A 21,604-nucleotide genomic window follows, 5' to 3' on the forward strand; every position below is an offset into this window, starting at 1 on the left:
CCATCAATTATGTCATCTCGGAGCGCATCAGAAATACAGACCTACTTAACTAGAATCTGCATTTTCACAAGATCTTCAGGTGATTTGTATGTGTTTTGAAGCCTGAGAAGTGATAATACAGAGTGTTATTCTGATTAATCATAAGACTTCTGAAGCTTTTAAAACATACCTGAGACATTCCACAAGATCTACTGATTATCACTGAAACAGGTTATTTTTAGAGCTTTTCCGGGGGGCGGGGGAAGCTTTAGCTTTTTTATTCGATTGATTTTCTGCTTTTATTTATTAGATAAATAAAAATAGCATATATTTAAGGTATAAAAAGTGATTTTTTTGATATATGTATACACTGTGAAATGATTACATCCATCACCTCACATAGTTACCATCTTCGTGTGTGTGGGGAGAAAACCTGAGATCAGCAAATTTCAAGTATACATTATTATTAACTATAGTCACCATGCTGCTCATTAGGCAACAGTAGTTTTTTAGAAGCTACTTATTCTCAAACACAGCTTAGTTTGAGAACCTGAGGAAAGAATACAATTTTGGAATGAAACACACTGAGTTTTAAAATTCTAACTCTGGGTTTGAAATTCTGGCTCTATTTATCAAATAGTATCAGGAACACCCTGGCAAATTACTCAACATCTCTGAGCCTTAATTTTTTAAAAAAGTTAAGAAAAACTGAGTACCCAACATTGTTGCTAATGTCCAGCATAAAACTGTACAGCTTCAACTGACTATTTTAAATTCTAAAGGTTTTATGTCTTTAGGGAAGTGATCATTGAAAGGAAACTGAAAAAATTATTAACATCCTTCACATTTAGCTGAATATATTTTAATGTTTCTAAGATAAATTTATTACAACTACACTCTTTTCCAGTTTTCTAAGAACACATATCAAATTTATAATTAAAATATTCCAATAAGAATGAATGTCAACTTTCTCATATCCCAGATATACTAAGTTCTGATCAGGAACAGTCACCAGTTTTTTTTGTTTTTTTTTTTTTTTTTTTTACCAGTTTTAATAATAAGGAATACTTAATGTGGACTGAATCTAACATTAAAATCCAAAACACACAATGTATCTAAATAGAATGGCATTACCTTTCAAAATGAGATACCTGTCTTTCAAAAAAAATTCTGTTGAACCACAAAAATTTAAAACTGGAAGGGACAACAGAAATCAACTAGTCTGATGCTAAACTACAGGGAAAAAGAGGCTCAGAGAGGTTTAAATAGCTTATTAGATTCTCAGGTGTTCTGAATCCATACCATAATATCTCCATTATTAAATTCAATACAAAAAACATCAATCCATAAATTACTTGTTAAGCTGGAAGGCATTTAATGGATTATCCAATGCAATCACTATTTTAAACAAAAACTCTATCTCTACTATTACATAAAGAAGAGTTCAATAAACAATGACTACTATAATTCCATTTTGTGATAATCCCAGGAACAGAGAGCTCTGCTGTTCTGGCTATTATTGTTTATTAATCTTGCATAAGAAATAATCCCATGATTTAACATGAGATATGTGTAACATATATGTCACAAGTGATACAGAACTTTCCAAACTAAAGTAGCAAAAAGACATAGTGCTGAGGTAAGTACAGACCTTCAACTATTTGCTTTACTTTCAAGGGTTAATTGTTCTCTGTATCTTCAAATCTTTAAGTCAGACTAATTTAGTTACTAAAATCACTCACAAATAAGTAAATCATTCCAACAAAAATAATTCTTAAAACTCTAGGCTTTTGCTAATTGATGAAATTTGGAGAATTAGCTCAGCTTTCTCTCAACAGGAGAAGTCTAGGAATATGAACAATGTGTATGCAATGATCAAAACCCCACTAAAACAAAACTCAGATACCAAGAACAACTCATTCTTAAGAGTTTTGACTTATTCATGGTTTTCACTGTTATTGATTCTACCATGTATTTCTTGGGTAGATTTCAATATTTATTGTTACACTGAATTTAAGCACAATTTCTTCTAAATTTGCCCCAGAAATGTAAAAATAAATGGTAAAGGGTCCTTATAAAGTTATCATTCAGTTTTTCCCAGAAAGCTAACAGAGCCCCAACTCCTAACATTTTTTCATGAGACATATATCCTAAATTTTGTTCATTTAAAAAGGCTTTCTTATCTCTTCTTGCCATTCTCTGGAACTCTGCATTTGGCTGGGTATCTATTTCCCTTTCTCTTCTGCCTTTCACTGCTCTTCTGCCTTTCACTCCTCTTCTTTTCTAAGGTATTCTTAAGGCTTTCTCAGACTTAAGATTAAAGAAGACTTTAATCTTCTTGCATTTCGTTTTCTTGGGGATACCCAACTGAATGAAGAGTTCCAGAGAATAGCAAGGAGACATAAGAAAGCCTTCCTCAGTGATCAGTGCAAAGAAATAGGGGAAAACAACAGAATGGGAAAGACTAGAGATCTCATCAAGAAAATCAGATACCAAGGGAATATTTCATGCAAAGATGGGCTCAATAAAGGACAGAAACAGTATGGATCTAACAGAGGCAGAAGAGATGGCAAGAATACACAGAACTATCATATCCTGAACAATCATGATGGTGTGGACACTCACCTAGAACTAGACATCCTGAAGTGTGAAGTCAAGTGGGCCTTAGGAAGCATTACTACGAACAAAGTTAGTGGAGGTGATGGAATTCCAGCTGAGCTATTTCAAGTCCTAAAAGATGATGCTGTTAAAGTGCTGCACTCAATATGTGCAAATGTGGGGGAAAGCAGCAGTGGCCACAGGACCGGAAAAGGTCATTCAAATCCCAAAGAAAGGGCAATACAAAAGAATGTTCAAACTACCACACAGTTGCAAGGTAGCAAGTACATTATTTGTACATAAAGTACATTATTTCACACACAAGCAAGGTAATGCTCAAAATCCTTCAAGCTAGGCTTCAACAGTATGTGAACTGGAACTTCTGGATGTAAAAGCTGGATTTAGAAAAGGCAGAGGAACCAGAGGCCAAATTACCAACATCCACTGGATCATAAAGAAAGCAAGGGAATTCAAGAAAAACAGCTATTTCTGTTTCATTGACCATGCTAGAAGTCTTTGACAGTGTGGATCACAACAAACTGTGGAAAATTCTTAAACAGATGGGAACACCAGACCACCTTACCTGTCTCCTGAGAAACCTGCATGCAGGACAAGAAGCAACAGTTAGAACCTTACATGGAAAAATGAACTGGTTTAAAATTGGGCAGGAAGTATGACAAGGCTGTATACTGTCACCCTGATTATTTAACTTATATGCAGAGTACATTATGTTAAATGCCAGACTGGAATGAATCACAAGCTGGAATCAAGACTGTGAGGAGAAATATCAACAACCTCAGATAAGCAGATGATACCACTCTAATGACAGAAAGTGAGGAAGAACTAAAGAGCCTCCTGATGAGGGTAAAAGAAGAGAGTGAAAAACCTGGCTTAAAACTCAAAATTCAAAAAAGCAGACATATCACTTTGCCAACAAAGGTCCATATAGTCAAAGCTATGGTTTTTCCAGTGGTCATGTACAGATAGATGTGAGAGCTGGACATAAAGAAGGCTGAGCGCTGAAGAATTGTTGCTTTCGAATTGTGCTGGAAAAGACTCTTGAGAGTCCCTTGGACAGCAAGGAGACCAAACCAGGCAATCCTAAAGAAAATCAACCCTGAATATTCATTGGAAGGGCTGATTGTGAAACTGAAGCTCCGATACTTTGGCCACCTGATGTGAACAGCCAACTCAAAAGAAAAGACCCTGATGCTGGGAAAGATTGAGGGCAGAAATAGAAGGGGGCAACAGAGGATGAGATGGTTGGATGGCATCACTGACTCAATGGACATGAGTTTGAGCAAAAATAGTGGAGGACAGGGAAGCCTGGCATGCTGCAGTTTATGGGGGCTGCAAAAAGCTGGACACGGCTTAGCAACTGAACAACAATAAGAACATATTCTAAATTTTAAACATGAGAAAATCATGTTCATTCTAATTTATGTATACATGCCTCAAAACAAGGACACTTAACTACAACTTTCCAGTAAATGCTTAATGAATCTGAGTATGACAGAATGATTATCTTTTAAACATACTGATTAACTATGTAGCTTGTTTTAAAAAGTGTTTTATAAAGTCAATTCAGACATAAATTACTGCCATTATCACAAAACATATTTTTTATTGCAATCTGAGGGAATACAATGGATCTATAAGCACGTGAAACTGACAGGCACTTTCCTGTTCACGGACAACAGGTTACAATGCCAGCTGACTGATTATTGTATATACTATTCTGTTTAAGGGGAAAGGATAAAACCAAATGTCAGCCAAATAATTTCACTGAAAATCTTCAAATATCTTAACTGTAAAAGTCTTTTTTTTTTTTTTTAATTCTATGTTGACATTTAAATTTGGAAATTGGTGACCGGCTGGAAAATGTTGTCATGCAAAGTGTGCCTTGTGTCTTCAAACGTTCATAATCTCAGGCAATCAGTCAACCTTCTCAAATTCAAAGTTATTCAAAGTTATTCAAAGCCTAGAGAACACCACCACAATGCTATGCAATGACTACTGCGATACTGATGCACGTGTTGCCTTTCTATATCTTTATTTCTGTGAACATAAGAATGAAAAGGGTAAAAAAAAAAAAAAGATGTCAGTAGAAAGTCCACTCATTTTACAGCCTAGAGTAGAAGACAGTATACTGGATTACCCTAAATGCCTATTTCTAGGATCCATTTAGCAAGGAATATATTTTAAAATATAAGTTGTTTCTCACTAAAATATTGGCCATTAGTATAATAAAATATAGAATACTGCAAGAGGGCTACAGAGTACAAAGGCATGGAGATATTTTTTTCAACTTGTGAAATTATAATACAGTATTAAAAGATGCTTGGAAGAAAGATCCTTGGAAGAAAAGCTATGACCAAACCTAGACAGCATATTAAAAAGCAGAGCCATTACTTTACCGACTAGATCTGTATAGTCAAAGCTATGGTTTTCCAGTAGTCATGTATGGATGTGAGAGTTGGACTATAAAGAAGGCTAAGTACCAAAGAACTGATGCTTTTGAACTGGAGAAGCATTGGAGAAGACTCTTGAGAGTCCCTTGGACTGCAAGGAGATCCAATCAGTCCATCCTAAAGGAAATCAACCCTGAATATTCATTGGAAGGACTGATGCTGAAGCTGAAGCTCCAATACTTTGGCCACCTGATGCAAAGAACTGACTCATTGGAAAAGACCCTGATGCTGAGAAAGACTGAGGCAGGAGGAGAAGGGGATGACAGAGGATGAGATGGTTGGATGGCATCACCGACTTGATGAACCTGAGTCTGAGCAAGCTCCAGGAGTCGGTGATGAACAGGGAGGTCTGGCGTGCTGCAGTTCATGGGGTCGCAGAGTCGGACACAACTGAACAACTGAACTGAACTTAATGCAGTATTAAAATTAAAATACTTCATTGAACATCCAAGTATTGCTACTTTAACTAGAGCTCTGTCAAGAAAACAATCCATTTTTACATCTACATGATTTTATTTTCTTTCACTTGTGTAAAGATGAAAAAATACCTAAAAAGGTTATTATAGGCAAGAGTATTTAAAAAGGAAGTATTTTTCTTTATATTAAAAAAGAAAAAAAACACATACATGGAATGTATGCAGAAAAGAACTAACATACTAGGTCTAACTATTTACCTTTGAAAAGACCAGTTTACAAAAGATTGGCCCTCAACTGGCATCTGAGAACTTTAATTTTGGAGTGATTCTCACCATTCCCGGAATTGTAAGACTTGCTCACTATGCCTAAACTGTTTATACGAACAATGTGGTTTATGCTTTCCTTCTGGGAGTCTGGAATCTGGCACATGCTAGGCAGAGGGTGCCTACGTGGACAATCTCCAATAAGAACCCTAGGCACTAATTTATCCTCCTTGGTTAGCAGCATTTCACATTTGTTGTCACAGCTCTGCTGGGAGAATTAAGCATGTCCTTTTTGACTGGACTGGGAAAGGACCCCAATCTTTACCTCAGGCACCCTTTGCCAACTGTGCTCAGTATACTTCTGCTATCATCACAGTCTGGATTATGACTCTACACTGAGTCCTGTTAGTCCTCTTTGAAAATTACTTTATTGGAGGGTGCTCTCAGGAGACCTCTGACACAGCATATATAGTGAGAAAAATAAAAATTTCATTTTCTAATTGCTTTGAAATAAGAAATATGTATTTATACAAATCAATATTGACATAAATTTTGTGGTTATGACTAAAATAATTTAAATCTGCATTTTTGATATAATTTTTGAGTTTTTCAGTATTTTAAAACCAATTTTCAAGTAGTAATCAGTGAAATTATGCACACTAATCTGTTTTATATAAAGACAACTATTAAAACAATCACTAAATTAAATTGAAGAGAAAAAGGATTATGTTTATAACCAGTGTTTTATCATGAAATCAAAGTTCTCAACTCTAATAAAGATAGCATTTGGTGACCTTCTCCTATCTTCTATCCCGCTCATCTTTAAAAATAATGGGTTCCTTACCTTGAAATGCTCCTGCTTCAATAACCCCCTCTTTGGTACTGTCAAAGCCATGAGATGTGATTTGCGTTTCTGAGAGACCAAGTCCAGCTGGTAATGAACGCTTCAAATCCTTAGCAACATTTGAATAAAAGAGAAAATCTTGTAAAACATCTCACACCACACAGCAGTTCAGCATAATTTTGTCCTTTTAATCACATGGTGAACTATTTTTCTCTCTACTGTGTAGTATTCCCTTATGCTATCATGGTGGTCCAAGATGATGTGTATCTGCAGCAAACTAAGCAAGGTTTGCTATAAGAGATACAGTGTACACCAAATATAAAATAGTTTCATTAGTTTAGACTTAAGCATCAGACAGATATTAAAATTCAATTTCAAATTTCGAATCTTCTGATATATAAGGAAAATCATTTCAAGGACAGAATTAAGATGACTAAAAAGTCATGTCTAATATTAAAAAGCTCAGTGATGTGTAATATCATCTTGATGAGCCTTCGGTGATGTTTAACATAAATCATTCACTTGCAATATTAAGTTTCCCTCTGATTTGCAGGTTAGCTAGGTAAACAGGGCTTCAATCAGTGTAAGGAAAAGAAAATTTCTTGTGATTTAGATTTATTTTAAATTACTGATATTTGCCAACCTAACTGCAATTAAGCTTGTAACTGTAATAAATACAATATTTGACATTCAGTCTTACAGTAAAAGAAAAGACAGAAAGCCATGAAACACAGATTTCCAACTAAAAGTTCTTTCTTGCCTCTGGCTTGGATATGAGGAATTACCCAATTTTCATAATCAGTCTATGACTAGATCCTACTGGTTCTTCATAATGATAAGTTAGTGATACACTAAAAGATGTCTTTGAAATTCTTCCTTAAGGCCCTATTCCACCACATATAATGTACAGCTAGAATCTGAAACTCCAGCAACCTTCATACAGGAACTTCTTTTCTGATTATCTAGTTTTATTTTTCTCATAGTGATTATCACTAACATATTCAATAAATATTTGTTGGACAAATAAGTAAATGAATTTGTTAAATAAACTAAGGGACTTATGACAACATCGTATAGATTAAGAAGCTGCAGGCTTCTCTAGTGGCTCAACATAAGGAATCCACCTGCCAACACAGAAGACACGGGCTTGATGGCTGATTTGGGAAGATCCCACGTGCTGCAGAGCAGCTAAGCCCATGTGCCACAGCTCCCGAGCCTGTGCGCTCAAGCCTGGGGCCACAACCACTGAGGTCCGCAGGCCCCAGAGCCTGCGCTGCACACGAGGGAAGCCGCCGCAGCGCCAAGTCCACGCACCACCACGAGACAAAAGCCTGCGCGGCAGCGAAGACCCGGCACAGCCCAAACAAACCAACAGACTTGCTACAGCAATAAGCTCACCTTAAAATTTATTGAGTATCTGCTTATTCTTACTATGCTAGACTTGCTCGGCAAAGAAAAAGATAACATAAAGGAGAGACAAGATATACAAATATTAATATAAAAGCTGAACCTGGTGCCAAAGTAAAGACAATATCAGAGGAATTCGGAATAGGGGCGAAGTCCAGGAGAACCGAATAAGAAAAGAAAAAGTACTTCTTGAACTCTGAAATATAGAGGATTTATTTATTCATTCAATCAACATCTACTGAGCACCAAGTTCACGACAGTCACTGCTATGGACACTACACATGGAGCACTGCAGGAAACAGACCACCTCTGTCCATCAGACTCATCTGAGGTGTGACGGAAGGAGAAGACTGACAGGAAATGAATGCATCTCAGGTACAATGCACTACAGTAAAAATACCGGTGACCCTTGAAAAACACAGGTTTGAACTGTGTCACCTTATATGCATTTTTTTTTTCAATAAATATACTTGTACTGCAGTACTACAAGATCCAAGGTGGTTGACTCCTCAGAGCTGAACTGTGGATACAGGGAACCAAAGGCAAAGTTATACAAAAATTTGACTGTAGGTAGACTGCTTGAACCCACAGTTCAAGCAGAAACTGTAATAAGTAGTAAGTTTAATTTTTTAAGGCAGGGCAAGAGGGTACCTCAGATTGATTATATTCTTTGCAGCCAAAGATGGAGAAGCTCTATACAGTCAGCAAAAACCAGACTGGGAGCTGACTGTGGCTCACATCATGAACTCCTAATTGAAGAAAGTGGGGAAAATCACTAGACCATTCAAGTATGACCTAAATGAAATCCCTTATGATTATACAGTGGAAGTGAGAAATAGATTTAAGGGACTAGATCTGATAGACAGAGTGCCTGATGAACTATGGACTGAGGTTCGTGACATTGTACAGGAGACAGGGATCAAGACCATCCCCATGTAAAAGAAATGCAAAAAAGCAAAATGGCTGTCTGGGGAGGCCTTAAATAGCTGTGAAAAGAAGAGAAGTGAAAAGCAAAGAAGAAAAGGAAAGATATAAGCATCTGATTGCAGAGTTCCAAAGAATAGCAAGGAGAGATAAAAAAGCCTTCTTCAGCAATCAATGCAAAGAAATAGAGGAAAACAACACAACGGGAAAGACTAGAGATCTCTTCAAGAAAATTAGAGATACCAAGGGAACATTTCATGCAAAGATGGGCTCGATAAAGGACAGAAATGGTATGGACCTAACAGAAGCAGAAGATATTAAGAAGAGGTGGCAAGAATACACAGAAGAACTGTACAAAAAAGAGCTTCACAACCAAGATAATCATGATGGTATGATCACTCACCTAGAGCCAGACATCCTGGAGTGTGAAGTCAAGTGGGCCTTAGAAAGCATCACTATGAACAAAGCTAGTGGAGGTGATGGAATTCCTGTTGAAAGATGATGCTGTGAAAGTGCTGCACTCAATATGCCAGCAAATTTGGAAAACTCAGCAGTGGCCACAGGACTGGAAAAGGTCAGTTTTCATTCCAATCCCAAAGAAAGGCAATGCCAAAGAATGCTCAAACTACTGCACAATTGCACTCATCTCACATGCTAGTAAAGTAATGCTCAAAATTCTCCAAGCCAGACTTCAGCAATACGTGAACCGTGAACTTCCTGATGTTCAAGCTTGTTTTAGAAAAGGCAGAGGAACCAGAGATCAAATTGCCAAAATCCATTGGATCATGGAAAAAGCAAGAGAGTTCCAGAAAAACATCTATTTCTGCTTTATTGACTATGCCAAAGCCTTTGACTGTGTGGATCACAATAAACTGTGGAAAATTCTGAAAGAGATGGGAATACCAGACCACCTGACCTGCCTCTTGAGAAACCTGTATGCAGGTCAGGAAGCAACAGTAAGAACTGGACATGGAACAACAAACTGGTTCCAAATAGGAAAAGGAGTACATCAAGGCTGTATATTGTCACTCTGCTTATTTAACTTATATGCAGAGTACATCATGAGAAATGCTGGGCTGGAAGAAGCACAAGCTGGAATCAAGATTGCTGGGAGAAATATCAATAGTCTCAGATGTGCAGATGATACCACACTTATGGCAGAAAGTGAAGAGGAACTAAAAAGCCTCTTGATGAAAGTGAAAGAGGAGAGTGAAAAAGTTGGCTTAAAGCTCAACATTCAGAAAACGAAGATCATGGCATCTGGTCCCATCACTTCATGGGAAATAGATGGGGAAACAGTGGAAACAGTGTCAGACTTTATTTTTTTGGGCTCCAAAATCACTGCAGATGGTGACTGCAGCCATGAAATTAAAAGACGCTTACTCCTTAGAAGGAAAGTTATGACCAACCTAGATAGCATATTGAAAAGCAGAGACATTCCTTTGCCAATAAAGGTCCGTCTAGTCAAGGCTATGGTTTTTCCAGTGGTCACGTATGGATGTGAGAGTTGACTATAAGGAAAGCTGAGCACCGAAGGACTGATGCTTTTGAACTGCGGTGTTGGAGAAGACTCTTGAGAGTCCCCTGGACTGCAAGGAGATCCAACCAGTCCATCCTAAAGGAGATCAGTCCTGCGTGTTCATTGGAAGGACTGATGCTGAAGCTGAAACTCCAATACTTTGGCAACCTCATGTGAAGAGCTGACTCATTGGAAAAGACTCTGATGCTGGGAGGGATCAGGGGCAGGAGGAGAAGGGGACGACAGAGGATGAGATGGCTGGGTGGCATCACCAACTCCGTGGACATGAGTTTGAGTGAACTCTGTAAGTCGGTGTTGGACAGGGAGGCCTGGTGTGCTGTGATTCATGGGGTAGCAAAGAGTCGGACACGACTGAGCAACTGAACTGATGAGGGATACAGAGTGACAAGCAAAGGGTGCTATTTTGGATGGGATATTCAGGGAAGGTCTATCTGAAGAGGTAAAATTTGTGCAGAATTCTGAACAAAATGAGAGACTGAGCCATGTGGCTCATGTGGGGAAAGAGCAGTGATGTAAAAGCTCATAATGATGCTCTGTTTCTTGACTGAATGATAGACACACAGTACCCATGGTACAATGAATTCACTTCACTGTCATAAAGTCTGCCCTTTTAAAGTGTGTAATTCTGTGGGGTCTTTATGTTTACAGGTTGTGCAGACATCATTATCTAAGCATCTTCATCACCTTAAAAAGAAACTGTACCCATTAGAGGTCACTTCCCATTTCCACCTTTCCCCAGCTCCTCACCAACACTAATGCACTTTTTGTGTATTGCTTACTCTGGTTGTTATTGTTGTTGTTCAGTCATGGCCAACTCTTTGAGACCCCATGGACTGCAGCACACCAGGCCTCCCTGTCCATCACCAACTCCCGGAGCTTACTCAAACTCATGTCCATTGAGTTGGTGATGCCATCTAACCATCTCATCCTCTGTCGTCCCCTTCTCCTGCCTTCAATCTTTCCTAGCATCAGGCTCTTTTCCAATGGGTCAATTCTTCGCATCAGGTGGCCAAAGTATTGGAGCTGCAGCATCAGTTCTTCCAATGAATATTCAGGGTTGATTTCTTTAGGAATGAGTGGTTTGATGTTCTTGCTGTCCAAGGGACTCTCAAGAGTCTTCTCCAGCACAATTTGAAAGCATCAATTCTTCAGTGCTCAGCCTTCTGTACAGTCCAACTCTCACATCCGTACATGACTACTGGAAAAACCATAGCTTTGACCATACAGACCTTTGTGGGCAATGTGATGTCTCTGCTTTTTAATAGGCTGTCTAGGTTTGTCATAGCTTTTCTTCCAAGGAGCAAGTGTCTTTTAATTTCATGGCTGCAGTTACCATCTGCAGTGATTCTGGAGCCCAAAACAATAAAGACTGTCACTGTTTCCACTGTTTTCCCATCTATCTGCCAGGAAGTGATGGGACTGGATGCCATGATCTTCATTTTTTGGATGCTGAGTTTCAAGCAAGTTTTGGACATTATTCTATACTCCTGGCTAGGTCAGATAGTAACTCTATGTTTAACTTTTCAAGGAACTGTCAGAACTGTCTTCTGAAAGGGTTATATCATTTCACATTCCCAAAAGCAATGTATGAAGGTTCTAATTTCTCCACATTTTCATCAATACTTGGTATTATCTGTCTTTTTGATTACAGTCAACTAGGCAGGTGTAAAGCAGCACCTTACTGAAGTGATGATTTACATTTCCCTGATGACTAATGATGCTGAGCATCTTTACATGTGCTTATTTGCATTTGAATATCTCCCCTGGAGAAATGTCTAGTCAAATCTATTGCCCCGTTTTTAATTGGGGCATTTATCATTTCACTGATATAGATAAAAATCACTTATCAGCGATATGACTTATATTTTTTCCCCACTTTCTTGGCTGTTCACTTTCTTCATGGTGTTCTTTGAAGCACAAAAGTTTTAAATTTTGATAAAGTCTGATTTACCTATTCATTCTTTTGTTGCTTATGATTTTGGCATCATATTTAAGAAACTAAAGTGCCTATTCCAAGGTTATAAAGATCCACCACTAAGTTTTTCTTCTAAGAGTTTTATAGTTTTAGCTCTTACATTAAGTTATAGATCCATTTTCAGTTAATTTCTAACTATGGTGAGAGCGATGGTGTGCAGTCTGCATTCAACTTCATTTTTCACATGTGGATATCCAGTTGTCCCAGAACCATTTGTTGAAGACTATTCTTTCCACGGGCTTCCCAGGTGCTGCTAGTGGTAAGGAACCCACCTGCTAATTCAGGAGATGTAGAGATGCAGGTTCAATTCCTGGGTCAGGAAGATGCCTTGGAGGAGGGTATGGCAACCCACTCTACTGCTCTTGCCTGGAGAACCTCATGGACAGAGGAGCCTGAAGAACTGCAGTCCATGGGGTCACAAAGAGTCATACAACTGAAGAGACTTAGCATACACGCATCCTTTCCACATTGAAAACTGTCTTGGCACCCTTGCTGAAACTCAACTGACCATAAATGTAGGATCTATTTCTCTACTCTCAATTCTGTCCCACTGATCTGTATGTCATCCTTAAGTCAGTACCATATTGTTCCGATTACTGTAGCTTTGTGGTAGTAAGTTTTGAAATCAGAAGTAATGAGTCCTACAACTCTGTTCTTCATTTTCAATTCTCTGGGCATTCTGCATCCTTTGTGTTTACATCTGATCAGTTTGTCAATTTCTAAAATAAAAAAAAAAGCCAGTTGCAATTCTGATAGAGACTGTGCTGAATCTGATCAATTTGGGGAGATTCCCATCTGATCCATGAACGTGAGATGCCCTTCCATTTATTTAGATCTTTTTTAACTTCCTTCCATGATGTTCTGTAGTTTTTGGCAAGATCTCATAGGCCACAGAGTATCTTGGCCTGCCTGCCCGAGAGCCCACGCTTCTCCAGAGCTCTAGAAGAGGCTACCACCGTAACAAGCCCCATGTGCTGCAACTGGGGAGAGGAGCCCCACTCATCGCGGCCAGAGAAAGCCTATGCCCAGGAACCAAGACCCAGCAGCAGTAACAAAGATAAAAAACAAAATTTAAAAAAACATAAGATAATATGGGCAAGATACCCAGTACATATTTTGGGGCACTCAGCTGAAGTTAGCCATTGTGCTCCTCTGTTAAAATCATCTTTACAACTAATCAGTGCTATCAGTAATAATCACGATAGCAAACATTTCTCGAGAACTTACTATGTGCCAGGGATTGTTCTAAGCACTTTACATACAGTCGGTCCTCACTCTGCATGACAGGGTAAGATCAAGATTGTAAAAATAAACAAGCAGGTCGAAACCATGCAAAGTGGTTAACGGGAAAAACCGATCATTCCATGAACTTCAAAAATTCATCTCAAAACTTTCAAGATTCTTTCCTTGCTTATGTTTTTAAGTGAGCTTTCACTAAGTTCCTCTGGCTCAAATCTAGAGCTCCTCCAACAGTGCAGCAGTGCCAACAGACCGATGGGTCAGCTATTTCCCCTACAACTCGTTTAGGTCTGATCTGAATTTCACTCCTTCCACAGTTACCCTTTTATATTTCTTTGCTGCATTTCTATCTTTGTTCACCCATCCCCTTTGGCTTATCCACTTCTGTAAAATATCACATGGGTTTATGAGCAAGATACAAGGTGATAACACAGCCACATGATTTGCTATCTGTGTATGAAATGAATAGCAAATACAGTGACCATCACCAAAAGACTTTGAAAGTGACATGATTACACAACAATCATGATATGCATTGGTATTCACATGGCCATTTATAGTCTAAGTTTGTACTTTATACTGCTGCTGCTGCTGCTAAGTCGCTTCAGTCGTGTCCGACTCTATGCGACCCCAGAGAGGGCAGCCCACCAGGCTCCCCCGTCCCTGGGATTCTCCAGGCAAGAACACTGGAGTGGGGTGCCACTGCCTTCTCCATGTACTTTATACAATTACACTTAATACAGTGTGGTGACAGCAATCTGAGCTGTGGTGTTGGGGACAGGCATTATTTAATTAAACCACAGCAACCAAAATTACAAGAAGGCGATGGCACCCCACTCTAGTACTTTTGCCTGGAAAATCCCATGGATGGAGGAGCCTGGTAGGCTGCAGTCCATGGGGTCACAAAGAGTCAGACACGACTGAGTGACTTCACTTTCACTTTTCACTTTCATGCATTGGAGAAGGAAATGGCAACCCACTCCAGTGTTCTTGCCTGGAGAATCCCAGGGACGGGCGAGCCTGGTGGGCTGCCGTCTATTGGTTCATACAGAGTTGGACACGACTGAAGCGACTTAGCAGCAGCAGCAGCAGCAACCAAAATTAACGCATTTGGAACTATAAAAGGAAGAACTGCCTAAAATAACCTCATTTAGTAGTATTATCACTACTATTTTACAAATGGGAAAAAGGCCACACAGAAATAGGACTAAGCATCAAAAAACAATATTAATTAATCTATCATAAATGTAAATAGCTACCAGCAATTTATTAAAGACTCGGAATTTATTTTACCTAGTATGTTGTCTTTAAACAATTTAGTTAACAAATATCTTTTAAAACTCATTATTTCAGAATCTGCTCAAGTTTATACATACTAATGCAAATACATTCTCCACTTGTAATTTCCTACTGGTACAAAAGAGACAACAACTGTCATTCTATTTCATTTATATTCTAGTGTCACTTAAAATCTCTTGTCACAGGACATCTTTTTCATCTGTGTAGTGTTTTGGGGGAGCACTTCGAATTAAAAACACTCTTAACCCTCACTTTTACTTACTTCCTATTTTAAAACCAAATCTCTGAGTCTGTTCATTTTGCTGAATAAATCATCTTTACCTTCCCAGTTTATTTTTTAATATACTAATGTACTAAATTAATGGTTTCTAGTTTTAAATATTAGTGATCCTTTTATTTGTATTAACGTTAAAACCACATATTAAAAACCAGATAATCATCACTTACAAAGTAAATAATGTCAAAGCACCAAGATATTTCTTAAACTTTGTGAATTTGGTTATTAAGGGCAATTATTTATAGAGTGGTTTCCCCAGGTATTGCTTTGCCCCAAGTCATGACAGCTTTTCAGCTCTCCCTAAGGAAAAGTGATGAAGACATCTCTCAAAATACGAGGGGTAAAACCCGTAAGCAACATGCAAAGGGGAAGAGAGGGCCAAGAGAGTTGTGTTTACTGTGTTCTTAGACCTTAACTGAAAGAACTCTACTCATTTGAATCATCTGTCCTGTCACAAAATAGTGTGCAAATTCCCCAAAGAGAGATGCAGCAGTAGTAGCTGGGAAGAGAGGAGACAGGAATGGGTTCAATAGTAAGTTTGATGTACACCTCTCACCCCTAAGTTTTCAGAAGTTACGGGATGCTTCCCTTTTGTCATGCGTGGTTTCTGGAAGAACAGCTGCTAGCTGTCTGAGGATGTTACATTTCACTCAAACCCCTCCCAGTGGTCTCCCAAGGGTCCTTTACTCAACAAACAAAAAGTTCTTCCAGGAAAAAAGCCTCCTGTCCTGTATGTAAAACAGCTGTAACATCTGAAAAGCACTATGGCTCCTTTGCTTAAATTGTTACTAACAGAAGGAGCCTAACCAAAGTGGTATGAACAGGTCCATTCAGAGTGTGAACAGAATTACCATTCTGATAGCTGTCTGACTGTTACATTGCTCCAACACAAAACCATATGCTCTATGAGAGAGGAATGCATGACCTGTGAGAAAACACTCAGTATTTTACGAGCTTCTTGAATGCTCTCTGTAAAATACACATTCTCTAAGTAATATAATTTAGCCCCATAGTTCACAAGAACTTTAAAATGTGTTTTTACATAACTCTTAAATTTTTAAAATGTCTCAGTGGTGAGGCTGTGACTACCTTGCTGCTGCTACTGCTGCTAAGTCGCTTCAGTCGTGTCCGACTCTGTGCGACCCCATAGACGGCAGCCCACCAGGCTCCCCCGTCCCTGGGATTCTCCAGGCAAGAACACTGGAGTGGGCTGCCATTTCCTTCTCCAATGCATGAAAGTGAAAAGTGCAAGTGAAGTCACTCAGTCGTGTCTGACTCTTTGTGACCCCACGGACTGCAGCCTACCAGGCTCCTCCAGCCATGGGATTTTCCAGGCAAGAGTACTGGAGTGGGGTGCCATTGCCTTCTCCATGTGACTACCTTAGTAATTTTTAAAATAGCTGCTACTGCATTTCCTTCTATAGTTTCCAGAATATACTTGGGAGATAACGAGCCTATTTGCAACCAACAATGTAAAATCCTTACTTTGCAATTTTATATTGCTCACATTCAACTCAAGGTTTAAGACTTTGCAAAGTCATGCTTAACAACTGAATAAAACAGTATAAACCTGAAGTTAACTTTCTGTTCAAGCTACTAGGATAATACTATATAATACTGGAGTATTTAATAGTTTTTAAAAATAAATCTTCACACAATTAAAATATAATGCTTTCGTCAAAAAAAGTTTCACGTACAGTTTCTTTTCAAAGGACATAAGTTAATACTTGTAGTTACAGCTTCCATAAAGCTGTGAGGGGGTGGCTCATTTTCAACCAAAATGACTTGCTTCTATTTGCATATTTTAACAGAGGTAAGAATAAGTATGAGATTAAAAACGTAACCTTGTAATTTAGCATAGTAATCTACTTTTGAACTAAAGTTAGTGCAAAATTAACAAAAAACCAAATGTTTGGCAAATTTGCTTTAAAATACACATCCTTAATAAGACGCACAACACTACAAAGAAGCAGAACTAGAGATTTATTAATGAGAATTCCCTTTCTACTCAGAGACAGGAGGAAAAAGCTTAAGAGGGAGGAGTTTGCTAGGCATACATTGTAAGCACCAACCATCTGTACGGATTCTCCAAGCAGTCTATAAACTACAGACTCTCTAACCCCCTAGTTTCCTCACGCTGCATCTTCCCAGTTTTCCTCCTATCTGCATCTTTAAAAATGGCTCGGGGTCTTTTACAGGCTCTAGTTTCTCTCCTGAGAGCAAAGTCCAAAGTCTCACTCTCCTTCTTCCCGTGGAGACCTAACTGAAACGTCTCCCTTGTCTCTAGTCTTGTCAGCCTTGAAACGGATTCCCTGAACAGTAGGCAGAAACAACTTTCTAAAATGAAAATGCCACAAGGCCCTTCAAGTTTTTACATCATTTCAGGTAAAGTCTGAAGTCCTCCACTTTTAGGTAAAGTCAGAACCTCCACATGGTTCTGAGGTTTTACAGAACCTTATCCCTACTTACCTCTTCAGGTGCATTTCGCACACCTCTGCCCCCATATTCCCCACTCCAATAATGGTGAATTTTCAATTCTATGGTCTCCTATTGATGGGACTATTCTTTATCCTTCTTCGTCTGGTTAGTTCATCCTTTAGATTTGGCTTGGAGAGCAATTCCCTAGTCATTCATATCCTTTCTCTCACACCATGCCATACCAGGCTAAGAACATCACCTCTCACACAGCATCAACAGTATTTGTCTGTATTCTCTCTTCCTGAAGACAGCAAGTTCCCTAAGACCATCTATCTTATTCCTTTTTGGCATTAATAGCATTTAGCAGATATGTAGTACTAATACTTATTTAATTTTCTCAATTGCAGAGACATTACTTTGCCAACAAAGGTCCGTCTAGTCAAGGCTCTGGTTTTTCCTGTGGTCATGTATGGATGTGAGAGTTGGACTGTGAAGAAAACTGAGCACCGAAGAATTGATGCTTTTGAACTGTGGTGTTGGAGAAGACTCTTGAGAGTCCCTTGGACTGCAAGGAGATCCAACCAGTCCATTCTGAAGGAGATCAGCCCTGGGATTTCTTTGGAAGGAATGATGCTAAAGCTGAAACTCCAGTACTTTGGCCACCTCATGCGAAGAGTTGACTCATTGGAAAAGACTCTGATGCTGGGAGGAATTGGGGGCAGGAGGAGAAGGGGACGACAGAAGATGAGATAGCTGGATGGCATCACTGACTCAATGGACATGAGTCTGAGTGAACTCCGGGAGTTGGTGATGGACAGGGAGGCCTGGCGTGCTGCGATTCATGGGGTCGCAAAGAGTCGGACATGACTGAGCGACTGAACTGAACTGACACATCTTATCTCATTCTTCAAAACAGATAAAACCTTCCAAAGCATTTATATAATTTCAAAAGAAACAGCTTGAAAATTTTGTTAAATATTCTATGAACTCTGGTAATTTAAAATCGCCTTTTGTTGTTTTCACAGTTAGCTACTTATAAGGAGTATCTGCCAGAAGCAAAGCTGTGGTTCACCAGACTTCCACACTCCCAACCCAGCTGTAAACAGACTACAACATCCTTAGCCTCCTCATGGTGTCCTCTCTGACAATTACACTGGTCAAAGCGGGCTACTCTCCAACATTCTGTTTATCAAGCGGGCAGAGGGAGGGGCAGCATTTTCTCAGCTCTCCACAGTAAACTACCAGTTCTCAAACTTTAGCTTGGGTAAGAATCATCTGAGAAAACTACTAAAAACGCAGTTTTTCTTAGCCGCCTGCTGTAGTTCTTGTTAAGTTGGAGTGTGGAGCCCAGGAGTCAGAATTTCAAACAAGTAAGCCAGATGACTCTGCTGCAGGGAATCCTCTGTCTGCGTCCTGAGGAACTCTGCCATAGGGAACCGCTTTCTGTCCCTGGTGCAGCTCACTTCCACCCCTCAGCGCCCTGTGGATGGCCAAACTACTCCACTCGGTCACCTACCTTCTTCTCAGCCAGTCCAGGGCGCCGACACACCCAGGTTTCCCGTTTTGTCCACAACTCCTACTATTATCCTGGGTGTTCCCACGTTTTGCACGCTACATTGGGCACACGTTCAGGGAATGATTCTATGTTCAGTCTGCAATCCTTCCAAAGTGATACATAAGGCATCTAAGCTGAGTTTTCATAGCTCATCAAAAACATTCTACTAATGTACATACAGCATGTAGTATGTTGCATTTTTTTTAAATATAAATTGTGAAATACTTGAAATAAAGTCTACTGCATGAGCCCGTCTCCCTACACTGATGTAGAATGATGGGCTGTAGTAATAACAGTCTTACGTATAATTTGTCCCCCTCCGCATGCTTGTAGGAAGGGTAAGGTAGGTAGTTTGATTCAGATTTGGTGATATGTGGTTAGACAAGGGGCCAAAAAAGTGTAATGACAGATAAAAAAATATACTCAACTAATACAGTACACCCAACCTACACTTACATCTCAGCTACAATGCCTTTCATCTTTCACGCCAGTTCTACTTACGCAACTGGGACTCCCAGGGCCACTCTTTGAACCTTGTCATTGCTCAGAAGCAACACTTTTGGAATTTTAAACCTAACAACTTATTTTATGACCACAGTCTCCTCTCATACCTATTATTGCACGTGATCCAGACAGCAAATCTCCTATCTTGCCTGCTCTCTCCATTTCATCAACACACACACACAGATATATGCACGCACAATCTCAATCTCACTTCTTTCCCCCTGCCCACTTCCCTCTCAGTCCCTCAACAAACTTTTAACAAGAATCTAAAGCATCACTATCTTCTGATAGTTTACTGTGTATTCTCCTGCCCCCCCCCAACCCCTGCATCCAGACTACAGTCTTGATTCTAAGTAGTACTGAAGTTTGATAAGAATGAAATCATGTACCAATTTGCATCAAGAAAATTCCGAATTCATTCAAACACTATTACTGTGGAAATATTTTTATGTAACTACATTCAAAACAATTTCTCCTAGATAGTGAAAGTTGTCCATGATAGCATTTGTTTATAAAGGCACAATCTAAAAATTATAACCAAAATACACAGGGCTTCGGCCTTTCATTAAAAATTATGTTTATTCACAATTTTCTATTTCCCAAACAGGAATACAAATCCAGAGTTAATTTAATAGATGTATATATAATAAACACATTTTAAAATTTAATTTGTGGTTAACAGTACTAAGAATATATTCTATACTTTACAAAGAAAATATTAAAATGAATCTATATTTTCAAGGATTAAACATTCCTTGAAAAACATTTGCCATACCTTTCAAAGTGTCCAAGATATACATCTGGTAAAAACTGGCCTTAGGGAAAAGCCCTCATCAAATGTGACTGAGCTACTAAATTTTTCAGGTAACGCAGAAACATTCATCACATGGTATTCAAACTCCAGGGTAGGATGAATGAGGTAGAAAATATGTTAAAGTTACTAAGTCACTTCAGTCGTGTCCAACTCTGTGCAACCCCAGAGACAGCAGCCCACCAGGCTCCCCCGTCCCTGGGATTCTCCAGGCAAGAACACTGGAGTGGGCTGCCATTTCCTTCTCCAATGCATGAAAGTGAAAAGTGAAAGGGAGGTCGCTTAGTCGTGTCCGACTCCTAGTGACCCCATGGACTGCAGCCCACCAGGCTCCTCCGTCCATGGGATCTTCCAAGCAAGAGTACTGGAGTGGGGTGCCAATGCCTTCTCCAATGTTAAAGTTAAGTCACACTAAAACTCAATCTTTTGTTGAAAAATTACTGTGATCCATAAGCTGTACAGTGTGCATATACTATCTCTGTCCTAAATGTAATTGCAAGCTCTTGGGAAAAGCAGATACATAAATGGACAGTCACATTATTAAGGTGAGGGGAGGAAATCTGTTCAAAACAGGCTCTTGTAATTCCTATTCTTCTATTCTTTCTCAAGTCTTTAGACTGCTGAAGTATATTATCCAAACTGATAAGTACAGGGGAACGGAGAAACAATTTAACAAAACAACAACAAAAAAAGAGTAAAAGAAAAATAACAATAAAAACTTTCAAAACGATAAAATTTCCAGCAGCAACAACAACAACAATGACCATGATGCATGCTGGAAAATTAAGGACACAGGATGTGTCCAGTCTAAAGTATGTTTCTTCCTGTTGTTCCACAGAACTCTTGAAACTGTGTTTCTAGTTCTCATTCTAGTATTTGTTCATTCATTCACCAAACATCTAATGAAAGCCCGATTATCAAGTACACGCAGCACTGCTGCCAGGCCCTGGAGATAAGGTAATGAGGAACATTCCTGGCGACACTGTACTTACAGCCAATCACGTGAGTTTTTGATATGGCTAGTCAACGTAGGCAATTCCATAACAACCTCAGGCCCCTTTTCCTCAGTTGTAAACTAAAGTA

General features: G+C 39.1%; 1 protein-coding gene across 13 annotated transcripts in view; it reads right to left on the reverse strand.

Annotated features, from left to right (window-relative positions):
- ARFIP1 (ADP ribosylation factor interacting protein 1) overlaps positions 1 to 21,604 on the reverse strand; it is a 135,685-nt gene that overhangs the window by 57,487 nt on the left and 56,594 nt on the right. For all 13 annotated transcript variants that reach the window (XM_055550669.1, XM_055550671.1, XM_055550672.1 and 10 more), the window contains one exon: positions 6,573 to 6,681. In XM_055550669.1, coding sequence (XP_055406644.1) covers positions 6,573 to 6,681 — 109 coding nt within the window. The remainder of the gene's footprint in view (positions 1 to 6,572; positions 6,682 to 21,604) is intronic.

The sequence above is a fragment of the Bubalus kerabau genome, chromosome 16 (assembly GCF_029407905.1).
Source record: "Bubalus kerabau isolate K-KA32 ecotype Philippines breed swamp buffalo chromosome 16, PCC_UOA_SB_1v2, whole genome shotgun sequence".
Classification (NCBI taxonomy): Eukaryota; Metazoa; Chordata; class Mammalia; order Artiodactyla; family Bovidae; genus Bubalus; species Bubalus kerabau.